At 54.9% G+C, this 21494-nt stretch overlaps 4 protein-coding genes across 4 annotated transcripts; 2 read left to right on the top strand and 2 right to left on the bottom strand.

Annotated features, from left to right (window-relative positions):
* Positions 1 to 817: 817 nt before the first annotated feature.
* GUITHDRAFT_73507 (hypothetical protein) lies at positions 818 to 4137 on the top strand (the record flags this gene model as incomplete). The annotated part of the gene is made up of 3 exons (XM_005829918.1): positions 818 to 1015; positions 1304 to 1382; positions 3887 to 4137. Coding segments are annotated over 3 exons (528 nt in total), but the record flags the coding sequence as incomplete, so codon positions are not given.
* Positions 4138 to 7080: 2943 nt separating this feature from the next.
* LigIV (Lig4/DNL4/DNA ligase IV non-homologous end joining DNA repair) lies at positions 7081 to 10312 on the bottom strand (the record flags this gene model as incomplete). Its single annotated transcript, XM_005829917.1, has 6 exons — positions 7081 to 7164; positions 7209 to 7401; positions 7484 to 7599; positions 7643 to 8422; positions 8479 to 9511; positions 9591 to 10312. 6 exons carry the CDS (start codon positions 10310 to 10312, stop codon positions 7081 to 7083), a joined length of 2928 nt encoding a protein of 975 aa, XP_005829974.1.
* Positions 10313 to 11504: 1192 nt separating this feature from the next.
* Positions 11505 to 11855, bottom strand: GUITHDRAFT_140847 (hypothetical protein; the record flags this gene model as incomplete). Its single annotated transcript, XM_005829916.1, has 1 exon — positions 11505 to 11855. One exon carries the CDS (start codon positions 11853 to 11855, stop codon positions 11505 to 11507), a length of 351 nt encoding a protein of 116 aa, XP_005829973.1.
* A 1450-nt stretch (positions 11856 to 13305) lies between these two features.
* GUITHDRAFT_163991 (hypothetical protein) lies at positions 13306 to 21491 on the top strand (the record flags this gene model as incomplete). The annotated part of the gene is given in 48 exon segments (XM_005829915.1): positions 13306 to 13717; positions 13768 to 13898; positions 13944 to 13997; positions 14039 to 14078; positions 14124 to 14161; positions 14187 to 14270; positions 14332 to 14379; positions 14534 to 14594; positions 14643 to 14713; positions 14850 to 14894; positions 14942 to 14987; positions 15263 to 15313; positions 15343 to 15389; positions 15560 to 15646; positions 15698 to 15747; positions 15797 to 15868; positions 15925 to 15962; positions 16018 to 16057; positions 16202 to 16322; positions 16374 to 16451; positions 16715 to 16802; positions 16889 to 16947; positions 16967 to 17056; positions 17102 to 17176; positions 17334 to 17371; positions 17424 to 17487; positions 17535 to 17570; positions 17735 to 17778; positions 17829 to 17919; positions 18103 to 18163; positions 18394 to 18447; positions 18498 to 18567; positions 18716 to 18795; positions 19438 to 19556; positions 19605 to 19727; positions 19793 to 19852; positions 19907 to 19949; positions 19988 to 20090; positions 20140 to 20156; positions 20253 to 20297; positions 20497 to 20552; positions 20602 to 20673; positions 20721 to 20753; positions 20802 to 20840; positions 20892 to 21065; positions 21106 to 21151; positions 21256 to 21301; positions 21431 to 21491. The coding sequence occupies 48 exon segments, from the start codon at positions 13306 to 13308 to the stop codon at positions 21489 to 21491; spliced, it is 3501 nt and encodes a 1166-aa protein (XP_005829972.1).
* Positions 21492 to 21494: the final 3 nt, after the last annotated feature.

Here is a 21494-nt window from a genome sequence, read left to right as displayed (position 1 = left end):
CAATCAAGAAGCGTACATGGAGATCCCTCAGAAGATTGATGTCAACGCAGATAGTATAACTCAACTCGTGCTTGGGAGCTATCATGCGATCATGTTGAACGAGTCTGGTGTCTTCACATGGGGTGACAACACCTTCGGTCAGTTGGGTCGCACAGGAAATCCGGAAGGGGAGCAAGGATCGGATTACCGCATCCTACCGATCGATACCTCGAACATGGGCGAGGCTTCGGTCATAAAAATCGCTGCGGGGCGATATCATAGTGTCTTGATGACGAATGAGGGACTCTTCTGTTTTGGATCCAACTTTCGGGGTCAATGCGGACCAATTCAAACTGGGAATGGAGTAGCTGCTGATGCTGCTATCTACCGCAGACCCGTCAAGGTTGACAGTGCCTTGTTTGGGGGATGTACTGCAGAATCGATCTATGCTGGACAATTCACAACATTCCTGCAGTGCAGTGACGGGAGGGTTTGGGGTTTCGGAAGGAATTACCATGGAATGCTGACGGCAGCTGCAGGAGGATACGGCACTGGAGCTTCTGTATTCAAGCCTTTCCTGATATCCAGCGATCCTCTTGTGGTTGACTCTGATGGGAACGTCTCGCAGGTTGCCGCAGGCAATGATCACGCTCTGCTTCTTGTGACGGTCGGGGACGGAGAGGATCCTCTCTTGTTCCTCAGTGGTTCAAATCATGAGGGGCAGCTGGGAACAACGACGAGTCAAGGGGCGGATGCCAGCAGCCTTCATCTCTTCAACAACTCGATCTTCGGGTGCGCAGGACAAGTCATCGGCTCTACCTCATGCGACACAGGCTTCATGCATGCTCATCGGGTGTTTGCTGGATGCGATCAAACTTTCGTCATTACTCACAGGCCTTCTTGTCCTCCCGGCTCCTTCTCCGCTACGGGACTGCAGCCATGTACCATCTGTCCTGCTGGCAAGTACCAGGGCAAGGCCGAGGGTAAGGTTTGCGAGCCCTGTATGCAAGGCAAGTACTCAGAGGAAGGATCGAGTGTTTGCTTCGACTGCGCGGTAGGGAAGAATACCACGGGAGACCTGCAAGCCCTCGACGTTGGCTGCCTCTTGATCTGCCCTCCAGGAACCCACGGCAACAAGCAGACTGTAGGCAATCAAGGGTTGTCGCCCTGCCAAGTATGTCCTCGTGACACCTTCACTGAAGTCTTCGGGGCTGTCGTCTGCTCTCAGTGCCCGTATATGTACGGGACCGTCTCCTCCAACGCCACTACGTGTTACCCCATCTGCTCTCCAGGAACATACAGCCCGGATGGCCTCGCAAGGGAGGACTCTTGCACACCTTGTCCAGCTGGAAGGTATCAGAACGAATCAAGACAGACATTCTGCTACGACTGCGATGCTGGGAGTTTCTCAGCTTCCAACATGTCTTCTTGCACAACTTGTGAACCTGGTTTCTACCAGAATGCAAGCATCAGCACCACTTGCTTGTCCTGCCCTATAGGATACTATCAGGAAGAGTTGGCCTCTGTCTCGTGCCATCGCTGTCCGAATGGAACAACTACAAGGTATCCTGGAGTGAGCTCGTCGGGTTACTGCTCACGGATGAAGTATCGTATCTTTGGGTTTGGGAGCAACCAGTGGGGTCAGCTAGGGACAGGAGGCGAGAAGGAGTTCACACTAGCTCAAGAAGCCGCGAACTTCTTGACAGACGGGGTCCCTGGGCTTGACAAGGAGTCGGTCCTGTCTGTATCGACGGGCTTCTCTCACTCTCTCTTCCTTACCGTCAATGACCGCCTCTTGGCTGCCGGGGACAACTTCTACGGTCAGCTGGGGTTCAAACCCTCGCTCAAGTCCTCCTGCTATGACCCCGACCAGGCGCCTTATGACTGCGAGGACCGCCGGGAATCGCATCCTCGGCCCTTGGAGATCCAAAGGAGCCTGCTGGGCACGAGCAGGATAAGGAAGGTGATAGCCGGGAGGTAAGAGTGGCAGCTCTTCGAGGGTTCGGAGGGTGTTTCTGACTAAGATCTGATCAGGTACATCTCGGTCGTCCTAAATGAGGCGGGTCAGGTCTACACCTTCGGGTTCAACCGCTACGGCCAGCTCGGCAGGTCAGAGAACGTGGGGTCGGAGTTTCCCAGCTGGACGCCGCAGCCGATCTCGGGGATGCTGCCGGGGGAGGTTGTGGTGGATGTAGCGGCTGGTGACCATCACCTTCTGCTGCGGACTGACGGCGATCGCGTCCTCTCTGTTGGGCTGAACCGCCATGGACAGCTCGGCTACTGCACCAACGCCGGCTCATGGCAAGCGAACTTCGTTCCCACAGTGATCCTGCAGAATCAAAAAGTCAGCTGGATGGCAGCTGGCAGGAGGCACTCCCTGCTCCTAACTCAAGAGAATTCTGTCCTGTCGTTCGGCAGCAACTCGTACGGGCAGCTGGGGATTGAGGAGGGAAGGTTCCAGAGGGACTCGGTCATCTGCTCTCCTCGCCCGGTCAACTTGGAGGCTGTGAGGTGCGAAGGAGGGACCTGCTCTCACTTCAGCAAGGTTGCAGCTGGGCGTTGGTTCTCCCTCCTCTTGAGTGACAACGGACACCTCTACGGTTTCGGGAGCAACCAGCACGGGCAGCTGCTGGGTTCGCAGGAGAAAGTCGGTGCCCCGAGCCGGGTCGACCTCTCAGTCCTGGGCGGAGAATCGGCAATCGATGTTTCAGCAGGGTCCCAGCACACCGCTGTGCTAGTGGGCAAGGGAGGTTACGACTCGTCCGAGCTGTGGCTCTTCGGCTCCGATAGCGACGCGCAGCTTGATCGCCAGCCGGCCCCCTCCTCCTACGACAACCAGTTCGTCAAGACGCGCAAGGACCCCTGCTCCTTCCTCGGGGAGGACGAGTGTCAGCACTACAGGATCCTGTCTGCGCTAGCTGGTCCCCATCAGACCCTTGTTCAGGTGACGTCCAACAAGACCCATGGCCCGCCTGACAGTCTTCTGCCTTCAGCTCGTTACCCAGCTCTGCCTCCCTGGCAGCTCCACGACCAGTGAAGGAGGACGTCCGAGTCTTGAGAGCCCTTGCCTGATGTGCACAGCAGGTGAAGTTTTCGCTCCTCGGCTCAATCTTCATCCCTCCATGCTTCCAGATAGCACCACATCGCCTGCTGCTTCTGCACTCTCCTCTCCCTCCCTTTTCCTTCTTTGCTGTCCCTTTGTTCTTCTCCTTCCTTTCCATCTTCACAATTTAAGGGATCTCACTGTGGGGTCGTCAAGGGAAATATTCCAACAGCTCTGGGCAGCTGGATTGTCCCTCCTGTCCAGCAGGGTTCTTTTCGCATGCGAATGCCACGGCTTGCATTGCCTGCGCTCCCTCCTCCTTCTCCTTCGCAGGCTCCTCCTCCTGCTCTCCTTGCCAGGTGTTTCCCAGCTCGGGCCAACTGGACTCGGCCGGGGCTTCTCAGGTCAGGAGTCTCTCGATCCTTCTTGCTCCCCTGTTGTGCTGACGAGGCTCTTCAACTCTCCAGCAAGCTCGCTGCTGCCTCCCAGGTCAGTACTGCGCCTCGGACGCGTGTAACGTCTGCTCCCCATGCCCAGCTGGGACTTTCTCGGAGTCGTTCGGCTCTAGAAACTGCTCTCTCTGCCTCAAGGGCAAGTACGCCTCAACAGAGAACACGGCCTGCCTGGCGTGTCCAGCTGGAATGTCAACTTATGCCGCCGGCTCGCAGTCGTCAAGCGACTGTCACGGCCCCTGCGGCCCAGGGACAAGAAGCGCCTCGTCAACGTCCGGGGGGTTGGAGCCTTGCGTGAGCTGTGAGAGGGGGAAGTACTCTGGTGGGGGAGAGACGTTCTGCGAGCTTTGCCCTCAAGGCTTCGACACAGTAGAGACCAACCCGACCTACTGCGTGCGAGCATGTGCTGAAGGCTTCTGGAGTCCAACAGGAGCAGAGCCCTGCAACAGGTGCCCACTTGGTCAGTTCAGCGTCGCAAGGAACAGCTCGACGTGCTCGTTGTGTCCAGCTGGAACCTTCTCTTCCATGCTCTCGCCTGCTTGCGTCTCCTGTGGCCCCGGCTTCGTCTCTTCTCAGGATGGCTCCAGCACATGCAGCGCATGCTCGCCGGGTTACTTCAAGAACGAGAGCGGAGCAGCGACCTGCGAGCCCTGCCTTCCAGGCTTCTTCTCGGATCGCAACGCCTCCTCTGCTTGCATCCCCTGCTATGAGGGATGGAGTACCTCCGGTCAGTCGGGGATGACAGCATGCTTCAAGTGCGCGGCAGGAAGCTACTCGTCTCTCGGCGACTGTCTCGCTTGCGATGCAGGGAGCTTCTCCCTTGCCGGATCGTCTCGCTGCTCCCTGTGTCCTCTCGGTACCTTCAACCCTTCCTCCAACGCCTCCAGCTGCTCCTCTTGCTCCAACAGCACTACCGTGCAGGCAGGAGCGGCAAGCTCCTCATCTTGTGTGGCCCTGACGTCAGCACGGCTCCTGCTCTCAACTGCCCGTGCGAGCGAGGAGGAAGAGCTTGTGGTGGAGTTCTCCCTCCACCTCTCGCTGTCTGTCGGTGACCAGATCATCGTGTCCTTACCCGACTTCGACGGGCAAGACGGGGGGCTGGTCATGTCAACAGACACCAACTCCTCCAACATCTCCTTCTCTGGCGAGTGGGAGAATGCAAACTGGCTGTTGAAGGAGAGCAGGATGGTGCTTACGGTGGTGTCAGCCGATGACATGTACGAGAGCAGCACGATCAAGGTACCCCATGACGTTGTTAGAAACGTTGCGGGTTGCGACCGCTGACTTTACTGTCAGATCAACGTCTCTAAGGTGAACGGGATCAGAAGTCCGATGGGAGGGGTCAAGCCGTGCGATGATGCCCAGGTGAAAGAATGGACAACACACGATGACAAGGATGACTATGCTTCTTTCTTGATCATGATCGTTGTGATGGAACAATGATGATAATGATGATGGCGATGATGATGATGATAATGTCAAGGTGAAGGATAAATGTGACGTTTTCCATCCAGATCGCCAGGTGTCTGTCTATCAGGGCGATCTCTCATTCGGGAATAGTTACGAACAAAATCCAATTCGATGTAAGATTCTCCGTCCTTCCTTTCAACCTCAACCCAACAGTCCTTCTTCCCATGATCCTATCTGCCTTCTCCTTCCCAGCCCTTCACCCTTCCGCATCCTGCTCCTCTTGTGTTGCTCAACTACCTTGAGCTGACCTTCTTGCAGGAGTTTGACACGTTCGGATCCTTTGGCAACTCTCCCACCATGATGTGGAGCCCCGTGACCGGCTCCCTCTTCTTCTCCTGGTCCACTCTCATGCCTCTGCGGCTGGGGTACCAGTTTCTCCTTCATCTCCCTTGCTTCACAGGCGCCATGCCGACCATCGCACTCCAGGTGAGCAGCAACACCAGGAGCAGCAGCAGCATCAGGAGCAGCAGCAGCATCAGAGGAAGAACAAGAAGAAGTACGAGGTGGAGCAGGAACAGGAGGAGCAGGAGGAAGAGTTGGAGAAGGAGCAGGAGCAGCAGGATGGGAACCTAATTGGGTTTGTGGCACAGGGGTTGTCGAAGGATCTGTTCGCGGGGCACGCAATGTGGAACGAGAGCAATGCGACTATGGGAGTGACGCTACGAGGTGAAGGAGGAGGAGCTGATGAGGAGGAACAGTTGATTGGTGTGTTGGCAGGCTGCAGCGACAGGAGAGGAGGAGTCTGCTTCCGAAAGTGTCTGGACCTGGCAGCGACGGAAGACGTGCAATCCTGTGACTCAGAGCCTTGCTTCAAGTCAGAGGAGACCTTCTCCATCCAAGTCCAGGACCTCCAGTTCTCCCCGTCCTCTTGCCCAGCACAGGTGAGTTGCAGCAGCTGGTTACCTTGTGTCCGCTTCTCGAAACTTGTTCTGCCCTTGACTCTTCTATCCCTCCCCACTTTCACCATCCAGTCCTCCCTCCTTCTCTCCTTCCTCTATGATCGAGGTTGCTCATCCTTATCCACATCAGGGAGGCGGCATCTTCTCCATCGCAGCACTAGCAGATCAGCAGTCAGTGCTTCCGACTCCCTTTGCGCGCATCTGTCGGTAAAGTTTGCGATCTGCCTGTCAAGGGGCAGCATGGGGTCTTTGACGAGTCTTGCAGCTCCTGCCCGCCTGCCCCGATGGTCTGCTGCAAGGTGGCAGACCTGGCCTGCCTGCTCAAGTGGTCTGCCAACGGATGCGACGGAGTTTGACCGCCGCCGGCACGTAACTTTGACTTGCACCTGCTCTTTGAGGCCGTCATCCGACATCTTATAAGTCACTGTAGAGTAGTAAAGAGACCCTTGCTTGACGGGGGGCCAAGTTTGCCTGGGCGTATCTGAAGCTTTGGAGGATATGGGGATGAAATTAAGCTCCAAGATTTCAAATTTCGATACGAGTGAACCAAACAGCCGCATCTCTATGGACCTGTGTGTTACTCCAGAGTGGCGTAATGACCAGTGAGGCCACCCAAGGTGGGGAATAATAGAGGGGTCCTCCTTCCTCCTACAACGCATCCTGCTCGCAACTTCATGGCTTCATCTGTCCTTTCCCTTGCTCGTCCTCTCCTCTCTGCTCTCCCTGCAAAAGTTCTCCTCGCTTCCCGAGCTTGTTCCTCGTCCAACTTCACCGTTCATACTTCCGTCCAGCAGCCTCTCCTCCTCGACGACTCAGCCGAGCCCGCGCTCTGGCAATGCCTTCCTGACTGGTGCAAGGGCCACAAGAAGTACAACCAGGTCTTCATCCTCGGAGAGTCCTTGAGTGCGCGACAAGATCGACCAGCAAACAAGAGGTATCTGCCGATGCCCGGGAGCTTTGCGAGCACGATACAGAGGAGGAGGCGGCGATACACAGTTGCACAAGATCCTTTTTGGGGTAGATGAGAGAAGAAATGAATGATGAAAGTTTGATTTGCCTGGTCTCTTTTGTTTGCTGATGTTTTTGTCGATCATTTAGCGCAACTTTCGCTGGGAAGGAATTCACATCTGCAATTTCTATGAATAATTTGTTGTGGCTTTATTCATCTCAGTCTGATACCATTTACTGATGATCAGTAGGGTTAGGATGAAAGCTTGACATGTCAATGAACAAAAGATTATTCTCTTCCTTCCAAGTTGATGTCACAGGCAGGAGAAAGGAAACGAGCTCTGACGCCTTGCCGCTGAAGCTCCTTGATCAGCTGGTATGACATCAGCAAGCGGAAGGAAAAGAAGAGCAAGTTACCTGCTCGTTGTCCACGAGCAGTACGTCATAATCGCGTAAGCTTGGCATCCAGCGACCATCTTTCTGCATGTCTTTGACCGACTTCTCCTCTATGACACAGCCTCTGCTCTTCCAGAGGATCTTGCAAGCTTCCAGCCAGTCTCGTGCAAAGTTTGACGCGTCATCGGACCGCAAGCTAAGGACGCGATCTCCCCTGAGGTCAAGTCATCCTCATGGAAGCAAGCAAGCGGCGAAGGAAAGAGGAAGAGAGGAACAAGCAAGAGAGCTTCGCAGACCTCAGACTTGACCAGTTCAACGACTTGTAGGGGGTCGCCAGGCTATCCTCGAGCTCTTTCATCTCCTCGTCGTCGATCTCGCCGTCACTGTGAACGTCGAACAGATCCTCCCACGTCTGCGCATGCACATCATTGCAAATGACACCTGGTCGTCCTCACCTTGGGGTCTTGGGGATCGTCAAGAAGCAAATCCAGCTCCTTCTCGGTGCACCTTTCTGTGAAGCTGTCGCCGAACTTGTCGTAAAGGTTGTGGAACTCCTTCCTGCGAGCAGCAGAAGCATGCATCATGTGCCGGGGGGCGAGTTCAACCAGCCGCTTCTTCTCGGAGCATTCGGACACCCAATGCCTCCCGATGACGTCACAATCAGCCTCCTTGAGGTTCTTAAAACGCTGATCCATCCTCATCCCGATGATGTGCGTTGTCAAGCTGTCGATGTTTGCCACCATCGTCGCTCCCAGCTCCCGAGCCAGCTGCTCTGTCTCCCTCTTCTGCTCGGGATCTCCGGGCAGCACGCATATCTCCATCCCCTTGAACACGTCGTACTTTGCCTCGTAGCTGTTGCCACTGAACGCTGCGTCCTCGATAACTCGTGCGCCTCGCGTCCTTCTACCCGTGGACTGGCTCAGCTTGCGCTTCTTCCCTCCCTTGGCCTTGTTAAAGGCCTGCATCTCGTGGATGTGATACGGCTGCTGCGATCGAGCGATGGCTTCCTCGAACTGCCGGGACGTCATGCAGTCAAACCAGGGCTTCTCGTCTCCACCCATCTCGCCACACCGATATCCGCCCTCTCGGATGCGAGGGAACCGGAGCGTCCACCCGGTCTTGTCGTCCTTTCCTTCAACCCCCCGGGCTGCCATGAATACGTTGGACTCTATGAGACGATAGTCGGCCACCAGGGTCAGCACCCTACTCTTTCTTGGATCAAAGACGACGTCCACCTGACCACCAAACCCGTCAGGTAATCAGCCTCTGGCAGCAAGGAAGCAGGCTTCACCTCCTCTTTGGCGTTCCCCGAGAAGAGAACCTCGACCGGGTCAGCGCCGTCTTTCTGCTGCCACTGGACGGAAGTAAAGTCTTGCTTCCTCTCGAACTTCACATCCCGGTCTACAGCCGTCTTCCCTTGCGTGAGGCGCTTGTAGGGCCTCATGTTCTCCTTGAGCAGGTTGAAAAGCTGCATGAACTCTTCCCTTGTCTTCCCCGTTCCAACTCTGCACATGGTGCGGAAGCACGAGGGCGGCTTGCCCTTTTCTCGAGGTTCGTCTGCAACAGCACAAATGAACTGCCACACCTGCCCTCCTCGCTGTCCTTTCCCGTAAGTTCCTCCAACAATCAACAAGTCAAACTCTTCCGACCCTCCGAGATAGTCAGGCTTCAGCTTCATCCACTCTCCCTTCTCTCTCGACTTCGGAACGTACTTCGACTCCGGGTTCTTGAGAACAATCCCTTCCTCCTCCGTTTCCAAAGCCTCTTCAAGCTTCTTGTACACTTCTCCGCTGTCAGAGGCTTCAACGTGCTTGACTATCTCAACGATCTTTTCTTTCTCCCGGATGATTTCAACAAGTCGTTCCCTCCTCTCCTTCAGCGGCCAGTCAGTCATTACCGTGTCTCCCTCGCAAACAATGTCAAACACAACAAAGCACAAGGTGCTCTTTGTGGCTCCAGAGTTTGCAAAATCGGAGCTGGACATCTGGCGGGGCTTTTCCCAATCATCGCCATCATTCCCCATTCTCATCGCTATCGACTTGTTCGTACCGAACTTTTCCCACTTCTGCTGGTCAAAGTTCCAACCCACCACCTCACCATCGAGGATGCATCTCTCCGCAGCTATCAACTTCTCTCTCCTCAAGATATCCAGCAACGGCTGGTAGAGTTCAGTATAGTCGTTCCCCCTCCTCGTGTAGCAGGAGAGTCGATCAAAACACTTGTGGATCTGAATCCTTTCACCATCGAACTTGTTCTCAATCCAAAACACTCGATTCTTGAAATACTCTGGTACAGCCTGCAGATCAGTGACCTTTTCTGCCAACCTGAGCAACACAACGAAACTCAGTAAGCCGTCAACAGAATCAAATGGAGGTGGACGGGAGAAGGAGGAGAAGGGTTTACATGGGATTGAAGGGCTGAAAGTAGTCGATGTTGATCTTGTTCAAACGCACTTTTGGATCCTTGCACTTGTTCACAACCTCACGAAGATTTGTGTTGATCTTGAAGAATTCCATGGCGTCTGGATGAAAAGCATTGAGCACGAGTTTCTCGGACAAGCCTGCTTTCAATTCTCGGAGGATCACCCGGGCTATCCACCTAATCTCGTACGCACTGGCTCGGATCAGGAGCTCTGCCAGAAGGATCGCTTGCCTCTTGGAGTTGCTTGCATTCTCGCTCAACTGATCCAGGAATGCGTTCACGTCTCCCAGGGTCATCTTCCCCTCCTCGTTCGATTCCGTTCTCGGCCTCAGCACGTTCTCGAGGACGAGAGAGAAGTTCCCCATCCCTTCCCCCGCTATCGGCTGCTTCCATCCCAGCAACCGTTGAGCATCCTCGCACTTCTTGTTGAGAGAGAGGGCTTCAATGAATCGTTGGGCGAGCGACAATTCCTTCATGTTGTAGGAGACGTTGGCGCCCATCTCCTCACGATCGAACTGCGGCAGCAAGATTCTGATCAGCTGGTACATGTGGGAGCCCATGTCTGCGCCCTTGGGAGCTCTTGACCTGTGCTCTTTCAGCAGGCCAGCGATCGATTCCTCCTTCCTATTCCTCTTCGTTTGTCGCGAATTCCGCTCGAAGAAGTCGCAGAGTTTCTTCCACCGCAAGCTGCCCCTGTCTGCCATGCTGATCAATCCTTCACCACACTTGCTTCTTCAGCTCTCCGCTCCTCTTCTCCGCTCCTCTTCTCCGCCCCTCCCTCGTAGAAACTCCCTCCGCTCCCTTTCTCAGCATTGCTACGAACTTTGCTAAAGGCATGGTCTGAACCCGCCTCAGCACAGCAAACCTACCGGGAACTTGCCAAGTTGGCCTGTCCGATAACAGTTACGGTTACAGTACCGTACGGTTCAACTGGCAACGGTTAGTCGGTTACAGTACGGTTAGTTGGTTACCGTCCGGTTACGGTAGTACGGTAGTACGGTCACCGTTAGTTATCAAGTTCTCGGAGTTCGGGGGCCACACTCGGAGAGTCAATGTACCGTAGTGGCACTCAGTGACTGTCCAAGACGGCCCGGATCGGAAAACGGGCCATGCTCGACGATAGCTTCATGTACCAACTTGTATGTGCGATTTATTAAATGCCAACTGCTGCTGTAAAAAAAGACTCGACCGTTCTACGTGACGAGAGGAAGTGCTTGACCCGACTCTCATCGAACAGCTCAGCGCTCGACCGACAGATGAGGAAGCAGAATCAAGGCCCCTGTGCGATTCCGGCCTGCCATTATCAACACAGTGGCAAGAGTTCTGCAAGACGTAAGAAGAGAGGTATGACATTGTGCAGCTGGTTGCTATCGTCAGGGTCGCGTACTATCAAATGTGCGGCTTTCTCATTGAGCCAATCCCAGCGCGATTAAATTAAATGATAAATGGTAGACAGCTCAGGACCACCACTGCATTCATCTATTGTGCCGTCACATTTTGACCACTCGGAGGGACTGCTGGGTAGCGACGCATCGAGCAGCAGGTCATTTTGTGGGCCGCATTCTGATAATCATCCGTGAATTTTAAGTTCAAGTGCCTGCACGAGAAACTTCCAACATGAATTCAAACATCATGTTGTCCGACAGTAGTGTTATGTGTCATCAAGCAAGGCAACGGTCCTCGGAAGTGATCTGGACTAGGAACTTGTCATACTTTCCAGGCTACTGGAAAGTATGCTGTTAGTATCAAGCAGTCGACCTTCAGAAGTGATGAGTACAATTTGTTTTGCCAGAGTCTAGTAGTCCAGGTATCAATGATGTATTCATCATGGCATCAATACTTCTACAAGCCAAAGTTTCACACGCTAACATGATGAACTATATTTACATTCGCATGTCATCTACCCCAAAAAGGATCTTGTGCAACTGTGTATCGCCGCCTCCTCCTCTGTATTGCGCTCGCAAAGCTCCCGGGCTTCACTGGTGCCCGCTTGTCTTCTAATCTGTCTTTTCGCGCACTCAAGGACTCTCCGAGGATGAAGACCTGGTTGTACTTCTTGTGGCCCTTGCACCAGTCAGGAAGGCATTGCCAGAGCGCGGGCTCGGCTGAGTCGTCGAGGAGGAGAGGCTGTTGGGTCGGAGTAAGGAGAGTAGAGAGGCGGCGGGAGGTGATGGCTCGAGCTCTCGTAGCGAGGAGAACTTGTGCAGGGAGAGCAGAGAGGAGAGGACGAGAGACGAGGGAGGCCATATGGACGCGTTGGGTTGTCAGGGAGGGTCAGCTGCCTTGCATGGGCGGCTGTTGGCTGCTTGAGATAACCACTCTCACCCCTTTACTCTCACCAATTTATGTTGCGCCCCTGCTCCCCAACCTGCCCCCCGGGTCCCGACCCCTCTAAACACAGAAGAAAGTACCCCTTCATCCCCCCCGAGGTGTAAATGCCATGATAGAGGCGGAAGGTAGGGGTAGAAGGAAAAGAGCTCTTTTCGTTTCCAGAGCTCGTCACTGAAGGCTTTTTTTTCAGAGGCGGTAGTTCTTTCCGCCCAGGCATTCTTGGAAGCGCCTCTTTCTGAGTGTGGCAGCGCTCCGATGATGACCTCGCCTTGAAGGTAACTTAACTAGCACTTCAGGTCAAGTATTCAAAGTTAAGTTAAAGTTCAGTACGACTAGGACAAGCAGGGAGCCTGACTCTGACACTGAGTGACTCAGACAGTGTCAGGCTCACTGAGTCAGGCCGAACGGCGCCGTCCGATCGGAGACTCTGAGCCTCCGAGAGCCTTCGGAAAAGACTGTGACAGCGGCGAGACTGAACCAACCCTCACCGTCTGTCCTGCCGACCGCACTGAGAAATCGGAACCCCAAGTTTTGGCACTTACTAAGTTGCGCGCAGGACCATTCCCCCCCCCCGGGCCCGGCCCGCCGCCATTCCCGCGGGGAGCCGTCCATGGGCCGGGGTCCCCCCGGCGACCGCCCGCGGCGCGCGCCCGGCCGGGCGGAACTCAGTCAAGCGGAAGAGTCCACGCCTGAGTCAGTGCCGCGGCGCAGTGCTGGCGACTCAGTGATCCGGGGAAGACGTTGCGGCCCCCGGCCCCGCCGGTGGCCCGGTTGCGCGTCGGGACTGACCGTACCGTACGGTCTCGGCCTGGCCAGTGGGCCCCCCGGACTCGAGTCGTCTGGCCCGTCTGGCCCGGCCCGGCAGCGGCCGGTGATCATACCGTCGATGGTCACTGACTTCAAGGCAAGTTCATTTATCTCATCTGCCCGACAGATTGATACTGCATGCCAGGCATGCAGGAGCACAGGCATGGCGGCGCGTGGGGAGCAGGGGCAGCGCGGGGGCAGGAAGACGAGCTGGTGACATCCCCAAGACGATCTATAGTTGAAAGAAGCAGCCTCTTGGAAGGGACGGCCCATGCCCCTCTGGCGGTTCTCTTGGATTAGGATCACCTGAGCCCATTGGAATCGTTGCAGTCCGGTATCGGCCTACTCCACAAGGTTGCAGTCTGCCTCTTGTGTGCAAAGTCTGAAAGTTGTGTCGAACTCTGACGTTTCTTGTTGTCTGTTCTATCAATGGTTTCATCACAGAATTTCAAGCTGAAACTTGTCCTGGTCCTCCTTGTCCGTCATGATCCAGCGACATTGGGTATTGTCTTGCAATGGCTGATACCCCTTCGGTGTCTTGACAAGGGATGAGCAGATAATGTTTTATTTCCTCCTGCACTTCAGCGGACTCGCCCGAGGGGAGACATACCGCAAGCACATGAGTCTCATGGAGAGTGAGGAAGGTAGGAAGTGGCTTCAGCCGCGGCTGCCCCATGTTGGACTCACCTTCATCAACTTCAGGGGCAAGAGCTCGGAGACACTTTGGAAGGGTGACTTGGCTGCTTCCTTCCGTCTTGACCCTGAGCACGTGGCTGTAGGGGATCGACGCGTTCAATGCCGCTCGATGGGAAGAAGCCATGCAGCATTTCTGGTACCTGGCTCTCTTGCCCGTGTCCTCCTGGAAGCGAGCTTGCCTGACATTTCCTCTCTTCCAAGGGAAACTTCGAGACTGTCCAGCTTCTACAAGGCGTCAGCTCTGTACAACATGGCACTGCTCAAGGATGTAGAGGGTAGTCTGGTTGACACAAAGATTTAACTCGGTGACGCCACCATATCGCAGGCGATGAGAGTACAGCAAGGTCGCTGCTGCTCGAGGCCATACAAGCAGGAGGCGTTGGAGGAGGTCTGGGGGTGAAGCTCGATGTGTTTCCCATGGCGGCTGCCTGCCACACCCGACTGGGCCTGATCCACGTGACGCCAGTCTGATTCCCCGAGGGAGGACTGACCGCCCCACAGGCTCGAGACAAGGACTACACGGCAGCTCTCAAGATGTTCAAACGAGCATATGAGGTGAAGGGAGGCCGATCTCTCCTTGGCTGAAAGCTTGATAGCTTGACCCTGATGACATAACGGCAAGGAGAAATATGATTGGTGAGTATGCAAACAGTGTTTTCATGCCTGATGTTTGTATCTCAGTTGTCTTGGACGCTTTCGGCTCGAAGCAGGAGTCCAAGGTGATTGTTTTCATTCAGTTGCCAGGCGTTGATTGCAGTCATCTATCAGGATGAGTATCAAAACATGGTGAACGAGGACCCAAACTTTGCTTCCATCGCCTTGGATCAGGTGTGCTGCTGCGAGAATGAACAACACCCGTTGCAAGGCCTTGTGACTGGTTTCCTGTAAGGTACAAGTCATGCTGCAAGCTGGAGATCCGGTGAGGATGGAAGACAAGGTTGGTTCAGTTGACCTGAAGTCTCCAAGGGCTTGCCTGGATCAGGTCGACTCGAGCGATGGATGGAGTGCGATGTTGTAGCGTCAGAAAGCTCTCAGGTCCCTTCCCAGTGTTGCCTTCGAATGCTGCGTAAGGAGTCTGACTTTTTCTACAGCTGAGTGACTACTCTCTTCCAACCTGTCGCATCCTGGACGGTCAGAGGTCGCTGCAAGCTGGTGAATGGCATTGTGTCAGGCTCTCCCTGCGGCATGACGTGTGACCAGGCATCGAAGACGACCCCACGGACGTGAATGCTTGGTACCAGCTGGGGACTTTCTTCAGAACTCATGACATGGTGATGACCAGTGCATGTCAAGTTTGACATCATGATCGAATGCTGCTGCTTGTTTGTATGGCCGTTGACCGTTGACGTTGACATGTCGTGCGCTGTGTTCTGCGTCAGCCTTCCAGTGGTTTTGAGCGATTGAAAGGTCTGGGACTGCGTCCGAGCCCTCAGCAACGCTCTCCGCATCTTGGTGCTCTAGAATGTATGTCCCCCCTCACGAGAGTGATTCATAACCAGCCGACCCACGCGCCCTCGCTTGCTGTCATGGGAGGAACTCTTTCAGGTGCGAGGAACAAGGATGGGATGTGGAGAAGAGTGGGATGAGGAGTACAGCATAGACGTGTATGAAAGATGAAACAGAGGAAGAGGAGGTGAAAGGAGAGGACAGCCAGTGAACGGAGAGCCCGGGAGGGGGCCGGAAGGGGAGGAGGGTCACATAGTTGTCGCAGACAACACTAACTACACACTCGCTATCCGACCATTGGAACGAGCCCTTCAACTCCATCGAGGGGTGAGAACGCTGATGCCACGCATGACGGATGTGAATGGTTGAGGCAGGACCTGTATGCTCGAGCAAACCTCGTCCTCTCCCTCGCCTGGACTTGCCAGGTGCTGATGTTGCTGTCGGTCTTGCTAAGTTTTCACCCTCTTGAGCCAGTGGGACAAGAACAGATTCCACATGAAGGTATTGAAACCCTTGCGTGCATGCTTGCTTGCCTCCTCCTCCTCCTCCCTCCTCCTCCCTCCTCCTCCCTCCTCCTCCTCCTCCTCCTCATCCCAGCACGAATTTCCTTCTTCAACTCTGCCCCCCATTTGCAACTTTTCTTTCTTTCCCCCGAGCCTTCGTTTGACAAGCATTCCTTCGTGAAGGAGTTCGTTGAGCAGCTTCAAGGAGGAATTGACACTGACCTCAAGAGCTTCCCTGCTCCTGCTCATATGCTGGTGAGACTGCGAGGGAAAGTTGCGCTGGGATCCGGTGACATTCTTCACCAGTTTATCATTGGGACGCCTCCAACAGACCTGCCTCTTGCCACCTACCGCAGGTAGAAGCAACCGTCTCTCTCCCTTTCCCCTTTGACGCTGCTTCCCCAGGTGGGTCGATCTGTGGGCAGAGGAGCAAGCAGCGCGGATCGACTTCACCATGTTCTTCCCCTCCTATCCTAGGTGAGCAGCGAGATCCTCGAATCTTTTCCCATACTGACAACAGTGACGTGCTGCAGATACGAGGGCGGGAAACTGCGAGTAGGATGGGCGTCAGGTTTGACGCGTCCTTGGTCTGCTTCGTCAGCTCTCTGACTCCTCCCTCTTATCAGGCGCTGGGTTTCAGAAATCACCAGGATCATCGGCCATAAGGTGCTGCTGCTGCTGCTGCTCCTCCTCCTCCTCCTCCTCCTCTTCTTTCTCCTCCTCCTCCTCCTCCTCCTCTTCCTTCTTTCCCTCTCCCTCCCTTCCCCTTGATTTTGGCCTGGAGTCAGCCTTACTTTTATCCGCGAGCAGAGGAGTGTTTGCTCTCCACGACCGGCGGACGTTTGAAGTTCACTGCTTCGCCCTCAAGCCCGACCTGCGAGCCAACGACCTGAGGGGGAACGTGAGCGGCAGCTGCGACTTCTTCTATGAGGTAGCGGCTAGCGAGGGTGGGGGTTGGGCGAGATGCGATGACGATGTGAAGATGGGGAACATCGCCAATGATAAGGATCTTGCGACCCTCGTCAACTCCCACCGTCCTCACGTTCTTATCGACGTTTCGGTGATGCTGCTGCCTGACTTCTCCTGCAGCAATCCCTCCTCTGCTCCTGCTCCTGCTCCTGCTCCTGCTCCTGCTCCTGCTCCTGCTCCTGCTCCTGCTCCTGCTCCTGCTCCTGCTCCTGCTCCTCTTCCCCCTGCTTCTCTTCCACTTCCTCATCCTCTCCCTCATCCTCTCCCTCATCCTCTCCCTCTCCCTCTTTCTCTTTCCCGCTCCTGCTTCTCCTCCTCTGTTGCTTGACTTCTCTCTTCCCCGTCGCCGTGCAGGGCTTCAGTGGTGACCACCGGATCAAGTTCTTGGCACACCGCCCTGCCCCTCTCTCCTTCACCTTCTGCGAGTACCCCGGGACTCTAGGTGGAGCGGAACCGCCGAGGAGGAGAGAGAGGAAGTGAGGATGAAGCTGGCAGGAGCGGCTGTTGGGATAGACTTCATCATCACAGATCGGATCGCCTCTCCTCCGGAGTTTGAGGCACTTCCTCTCCCTCTGTCCTTCAAGCACGTCTCATCTGCTATGGCAGAGCATCTACTCTGAGAAGCTCCTTCTCGTCCCTCCCCCCTACCTGCCCAACGACTACCGAGCGACTGTTCGAGTCCCAACGCACGCCATGGTGGGAGGGAGGCGGGCAGACCCGTTGGCTGACTCGAGGCTTCAGGGTCGGCTGCCGGAGGATGAAATTGTTTTCTGTGCCCTCCACCACGTGTGGAAGATGGATGAAGACATCTTCTCCGTATGCACTCACTGAAAACTCTCCTGCACTCTCCTGCCCTCTGCTCTCCTGCCCTCCGCTTCCTTCTCTTCCGCTCCGTTCCCCTCCCCTCTTCTCCCGTCCATTCCCTTCCGCTCCGCTCTGTCCTCCTGCCCTTCCCCCTCAACTTCTTCCGCAGGTCTGGATGGAGTTGTTGCTCCATGTTCCGGGCTCCAAGTCAGCCATTCCTCCTCCCGGACATGCTTGCCACTCACTTGCAGTGGGCTAGGCTGAGACTTCAAGAGTGCGCGGAGGAGGCCAAGGTCACGATGCGGCAGTTTGCCAGCAGGAAGGTGAGGCTCTAGAGCTCGTGAGCTGCGACAGACGACTCTGAGTGCAGGGCGTCGACCCGTCTCGACTCGTCTTCAACCCCAAGGTCCCTTCCTCCTCCTGATCCTCCTCCTCCTGATCCTCCTCCTCCTCTTCCCCCCCTTCCCCGCCACGCCCTCCTCCTCCTCCTGATCCTTCTCCTGATCCTCCTCCTTCTCCTCCTCCTCGTCGACCCTCCCTGCCAGCCTCCGATGACTCCGAGCGTCTTAGATCGGAGACTACTACGAGCATGTCGACAAGCTCTCCAAGTGCCGGTGACAGGCAACTGGCAGCAGGCCAGCAAGATAGCTCACGGCTCCAGCAGCTTGTTTCTTGATGCCCCCAAGTACAACGCGCACACTAGCGCTGGAGATGCGCTCTGGGCGAACGTGCCTGTGATAACCGTACCACATCAAGTGAGGCAAGGACGAGGAGCAAGAGGGAGGGGGGTGGAGAAGGAGGTGGAGAAGAGGGAAGAAGGACCATGATGACGAGAGGAGGTGAAAGAGAAGAAGGACTTGGGGGGGCGGGGAGGGAGGAGAGCGCGTTGAGAGGAGGAGGATCCGACGGAGGAGCTGCTCACCTTGTGTTGATGGCAGATGATGGTTCACAGGGGAGCTGCATGCCTTGTATACTCCACCAATGTGACTTCAACCATCGGTGGCTCAAAAGTTCCTCCTCCCTCAAAAGTTCCTCCTCCCTCCTCTCTCCTCCCTCCTCCCTCCTCTCCCATCACTCCTCCCTATCCTTTCACCTCTCCCCCGCCCCGCCCTTCCCTGCCTTACCCTTCCCCGCCCTGCCTGCCACCCCGCCCTCCCCTCCCCTCCCCTTCCCTTCCCTGCCCTTCTCTTTCCTCTCCTCCTCGCTCCTTTACCCTGATTTCTCCGCAGTGCGCAACCTCGAGGACTACAAGGTCATGGCCCTCCGCCTCGGCTCTGACATAGGTCAGCCGTCGCTGTCCGGTAGCAGGCCAGCGGTTGATCGGTGGGCACAGGCGCGCTGGAGCAGGTGCGGGAGCAGATGCAGAGGTACAGGTATACCTCCAACATGTTTGACACTGCGCGGTACGTTTGCAGCCGCCCTCCCTTGCTACACCATAACTGTTCCGTCGTCGTCCTCTCCCTCTTTCTCCATCCTCCGCTCTCTCCCTCTGCTCCCTCTTCCTTGCCATGTCTCATCCGATTCCCTTGCCGCCCTCACCAGCGACTGCAGGTGGACAGCAGAGCTCGACAGGAGCATAAAGGCAGCATGGGAGGCCAAGTGGCACCGGGTTGGCTCTCAAGCTCCTTCAGGTGACTCACCGCAAGAGGGACTAAGTTGCTGTCTTGTTGACAACTCCCATAGCTATCCACGTCATCCCAAGGGGACAGTAACCACAGCGATCATGCTCACACGGGACTGAGCACTACAAGTTAACTGGGACTAGCCCAACAGTCTGATATCAGCAGTGTCTGGTATCAATGACATCATCATTGATAGATAAAACTACACGCAACTAATCGATTCTTGAATGACTGAAAAAGAAAGCCTGACAAACCGGAGCAAACAAAGGAGCATGAGGAGTAAACCTACAAACCCGCCTCAACAGAATACTAGGAAACGGAGGAGGCAGCAAAAAACCGCTACTCCAAGTACGCGACAGCAGAAAATAGCAACTTGGATGTTTCAGTGGTAGACCGTTACAGAAGCCGTTTTTATCCCCATTGGTTGGACCCACCCTCCTGATGACAAACAGCAACCCCACCCACACCTAGCTTTCCGCCTCCGAATACACCCCCACCCCCCTCCAAATCACTCAAAGTACCCTCTTTTTAGATCAATGAGACACATGGACCCCCCCTCCTTGACTATTACGACCACCTTTGTACTGGACCACCCCCTTCGAAATCAGGATCCTTTTGGAATATCATGGCAGGCTGTATCGGAATGCGCAGATAAGGAGCCGGCAAGTCAACGAGCTTCCTTCCCATGCGACCTGACCGTCCTCGTCACATCCTCGTCAGCCAGCCCTCAGATCTCCTTGCTGTCCCTTCTTGCCTTGTCCTCGCCGTCGGTGAAGAGTTGAGCGCATAGTCCAACACTGCGCTACCACCCTGTGTAGGAGCCGAGCCCTCGCAAGGACAAGCTAGAATGCAAACGAGGAGCAGCCACTCGAGCTCTGCAGAGCCTTCGGGCGGCAGCATGGCGCCTACCATTGCAGCATACAACAAAAGACCTAAAGAAGGTGGTGTTTCGTGGAGCCAGGTGGCCTTACAATGAACATTCTCATCCATTCACTCGCTCATTCAGTGTGCTCTGGTCACCATAGAGGGCAACCAAGCTTTTGCAAACTTCGGTGGAGGCGGACAGGTCTGTTCGCTTCCATACAATAGAGCATCTGCCTGACTCCCAGTCCCCGTGAAGGGGGACGTACCAACAGTCCGGGGAGTAGCGATCATCCCTGATGGTGATACACGTCTTTCTCCTTGCTCTCTTGCCGAGCAGGTGCAGCTGACCTGGAGATTCTGATCACGGGTGATGCCAGGAGGACATTGCCATTGGGAGATAACCATTCTGAAGAAGTTCCCGGGGACACCGATCCGTATCGGTGAGATCAGTCGCACACACTGAACGTCCTGAGATTGACACCATGGAAGGCGTGCAGCGTCCGCTGGTAAGGGTGGGATCCAACTGGAACGATAAGAGCTGTTTGGACCTGGTTTGACATGAGCGTCGGGGGTTGCACCTCTCTGAAGAAGAATCTTGGTAGGCCTGGTACATGGACAGCAATGGCGACATGTTCAATGGGAACAAGGTATGTACTCCCCTCCCTCTGCTCCCTCCTCTCCTTTCCACAAACTCTCCTCATCCTCACGCGTGAATTGACTCGGTGCCCGATTCAGATTGTGAATGAGAGTGACTGCCAGTTTGGAACGAAAGACAAGATCCAAGTCAACCTAGGCAAGCTGATCTGTCTCCCACTCCTTCTTGAGCTCATCACACATACGTTGTAGGGTATCGACGGATCAAGTTTAGAATCAACGGCAAGGAAGTAGGCGGAGTGATTGAGGTGAGGTGACATCGAGATGTTTCAACGTGCATGATCTCTGCGAGCTCAGCAAGTCACTGGAGAGGTCCAGCTTGCTGTACAACTGTTCAGCAAGGGCGACAAAGTGATGCTGGAGGATCAGGTGCGTGACGAAAGATGTTTGTCCTCCTCGCTGAGACGATTCGCAAGGTCATCCCAGACGACGATGAGCAAGCTCTTGAGGTTATCTTTGAGTAGAAAGCATCGATCTTGTTGACATTCATTCGAAAGAATGAAGAAGAGAGATATCAAGAGATGAAGAAGCAGGAGGTAAAAGCAAGCCTCTTGTGCTGTTGTAGTCCCCTGAACCGGATTTCTTAGGAATTGATTGAAGAGGAGAGGAAGAGAAGATGGGACGAAGAGGAGAAGAAGAGGCTCCAGCTGGAAGAAGAGGCAAACAAGCGGAAGTTGCAGGAAGAGCGAGAAAAGATGAAGATAGAACGCGAGAAAATGCAGAAAAAATTTGAGGAAGAACGAGCAGCAGTCACGGTTGAGGTGATTGGTGGAGTTGGTAATGGTGATGTGTTGACGGCAGTTCGAACAGACTACTCCTGAAGATTTGGTCCTCACCGAAGTTGATGGTGAGTGAAGAATGAAATATCACATAGACGTTGCTGACAATGTTTTGTTTATCAGCAACACCAGAAATCCCAGGTGACGGGGGTGATTGTGATATATTACATAGACGTTGCTGACAATGTCTTGTTTATCAGCAACACCAGAAATCCCAGGTGACGGGGGTGATTGTGATATATTACATAGACGTTGCTGACAATGTTTTGTTTATCAGCAACACCAGAAATCCCAGGTGACGGGAGTGATTGGCACTTGTTTGCATGTTTGACATGTTTCAGCTGCAGAAAACCTTACAAACTCGATGAAGGAAACGGCACAAGCAGAAAATTCACCAGAGGAGAATAAGAC

Source organism: Guillardia theta, assembly GCF_000315625.1.
Source record: "Guillardia theta CCMP2712 unplaced genomic scaffold GUITHscaffold_49, whole genome shotgun sequence".
NCBI classification, from domain to species: Eukaryota; class Cryptophyceae; order Pyrenomonadales; family Geminigeraceae; genus Guillardia; species Guillardia theta.
This window is presented reverse-complemented; position numbering and strand designations above follow the sequence as displayed.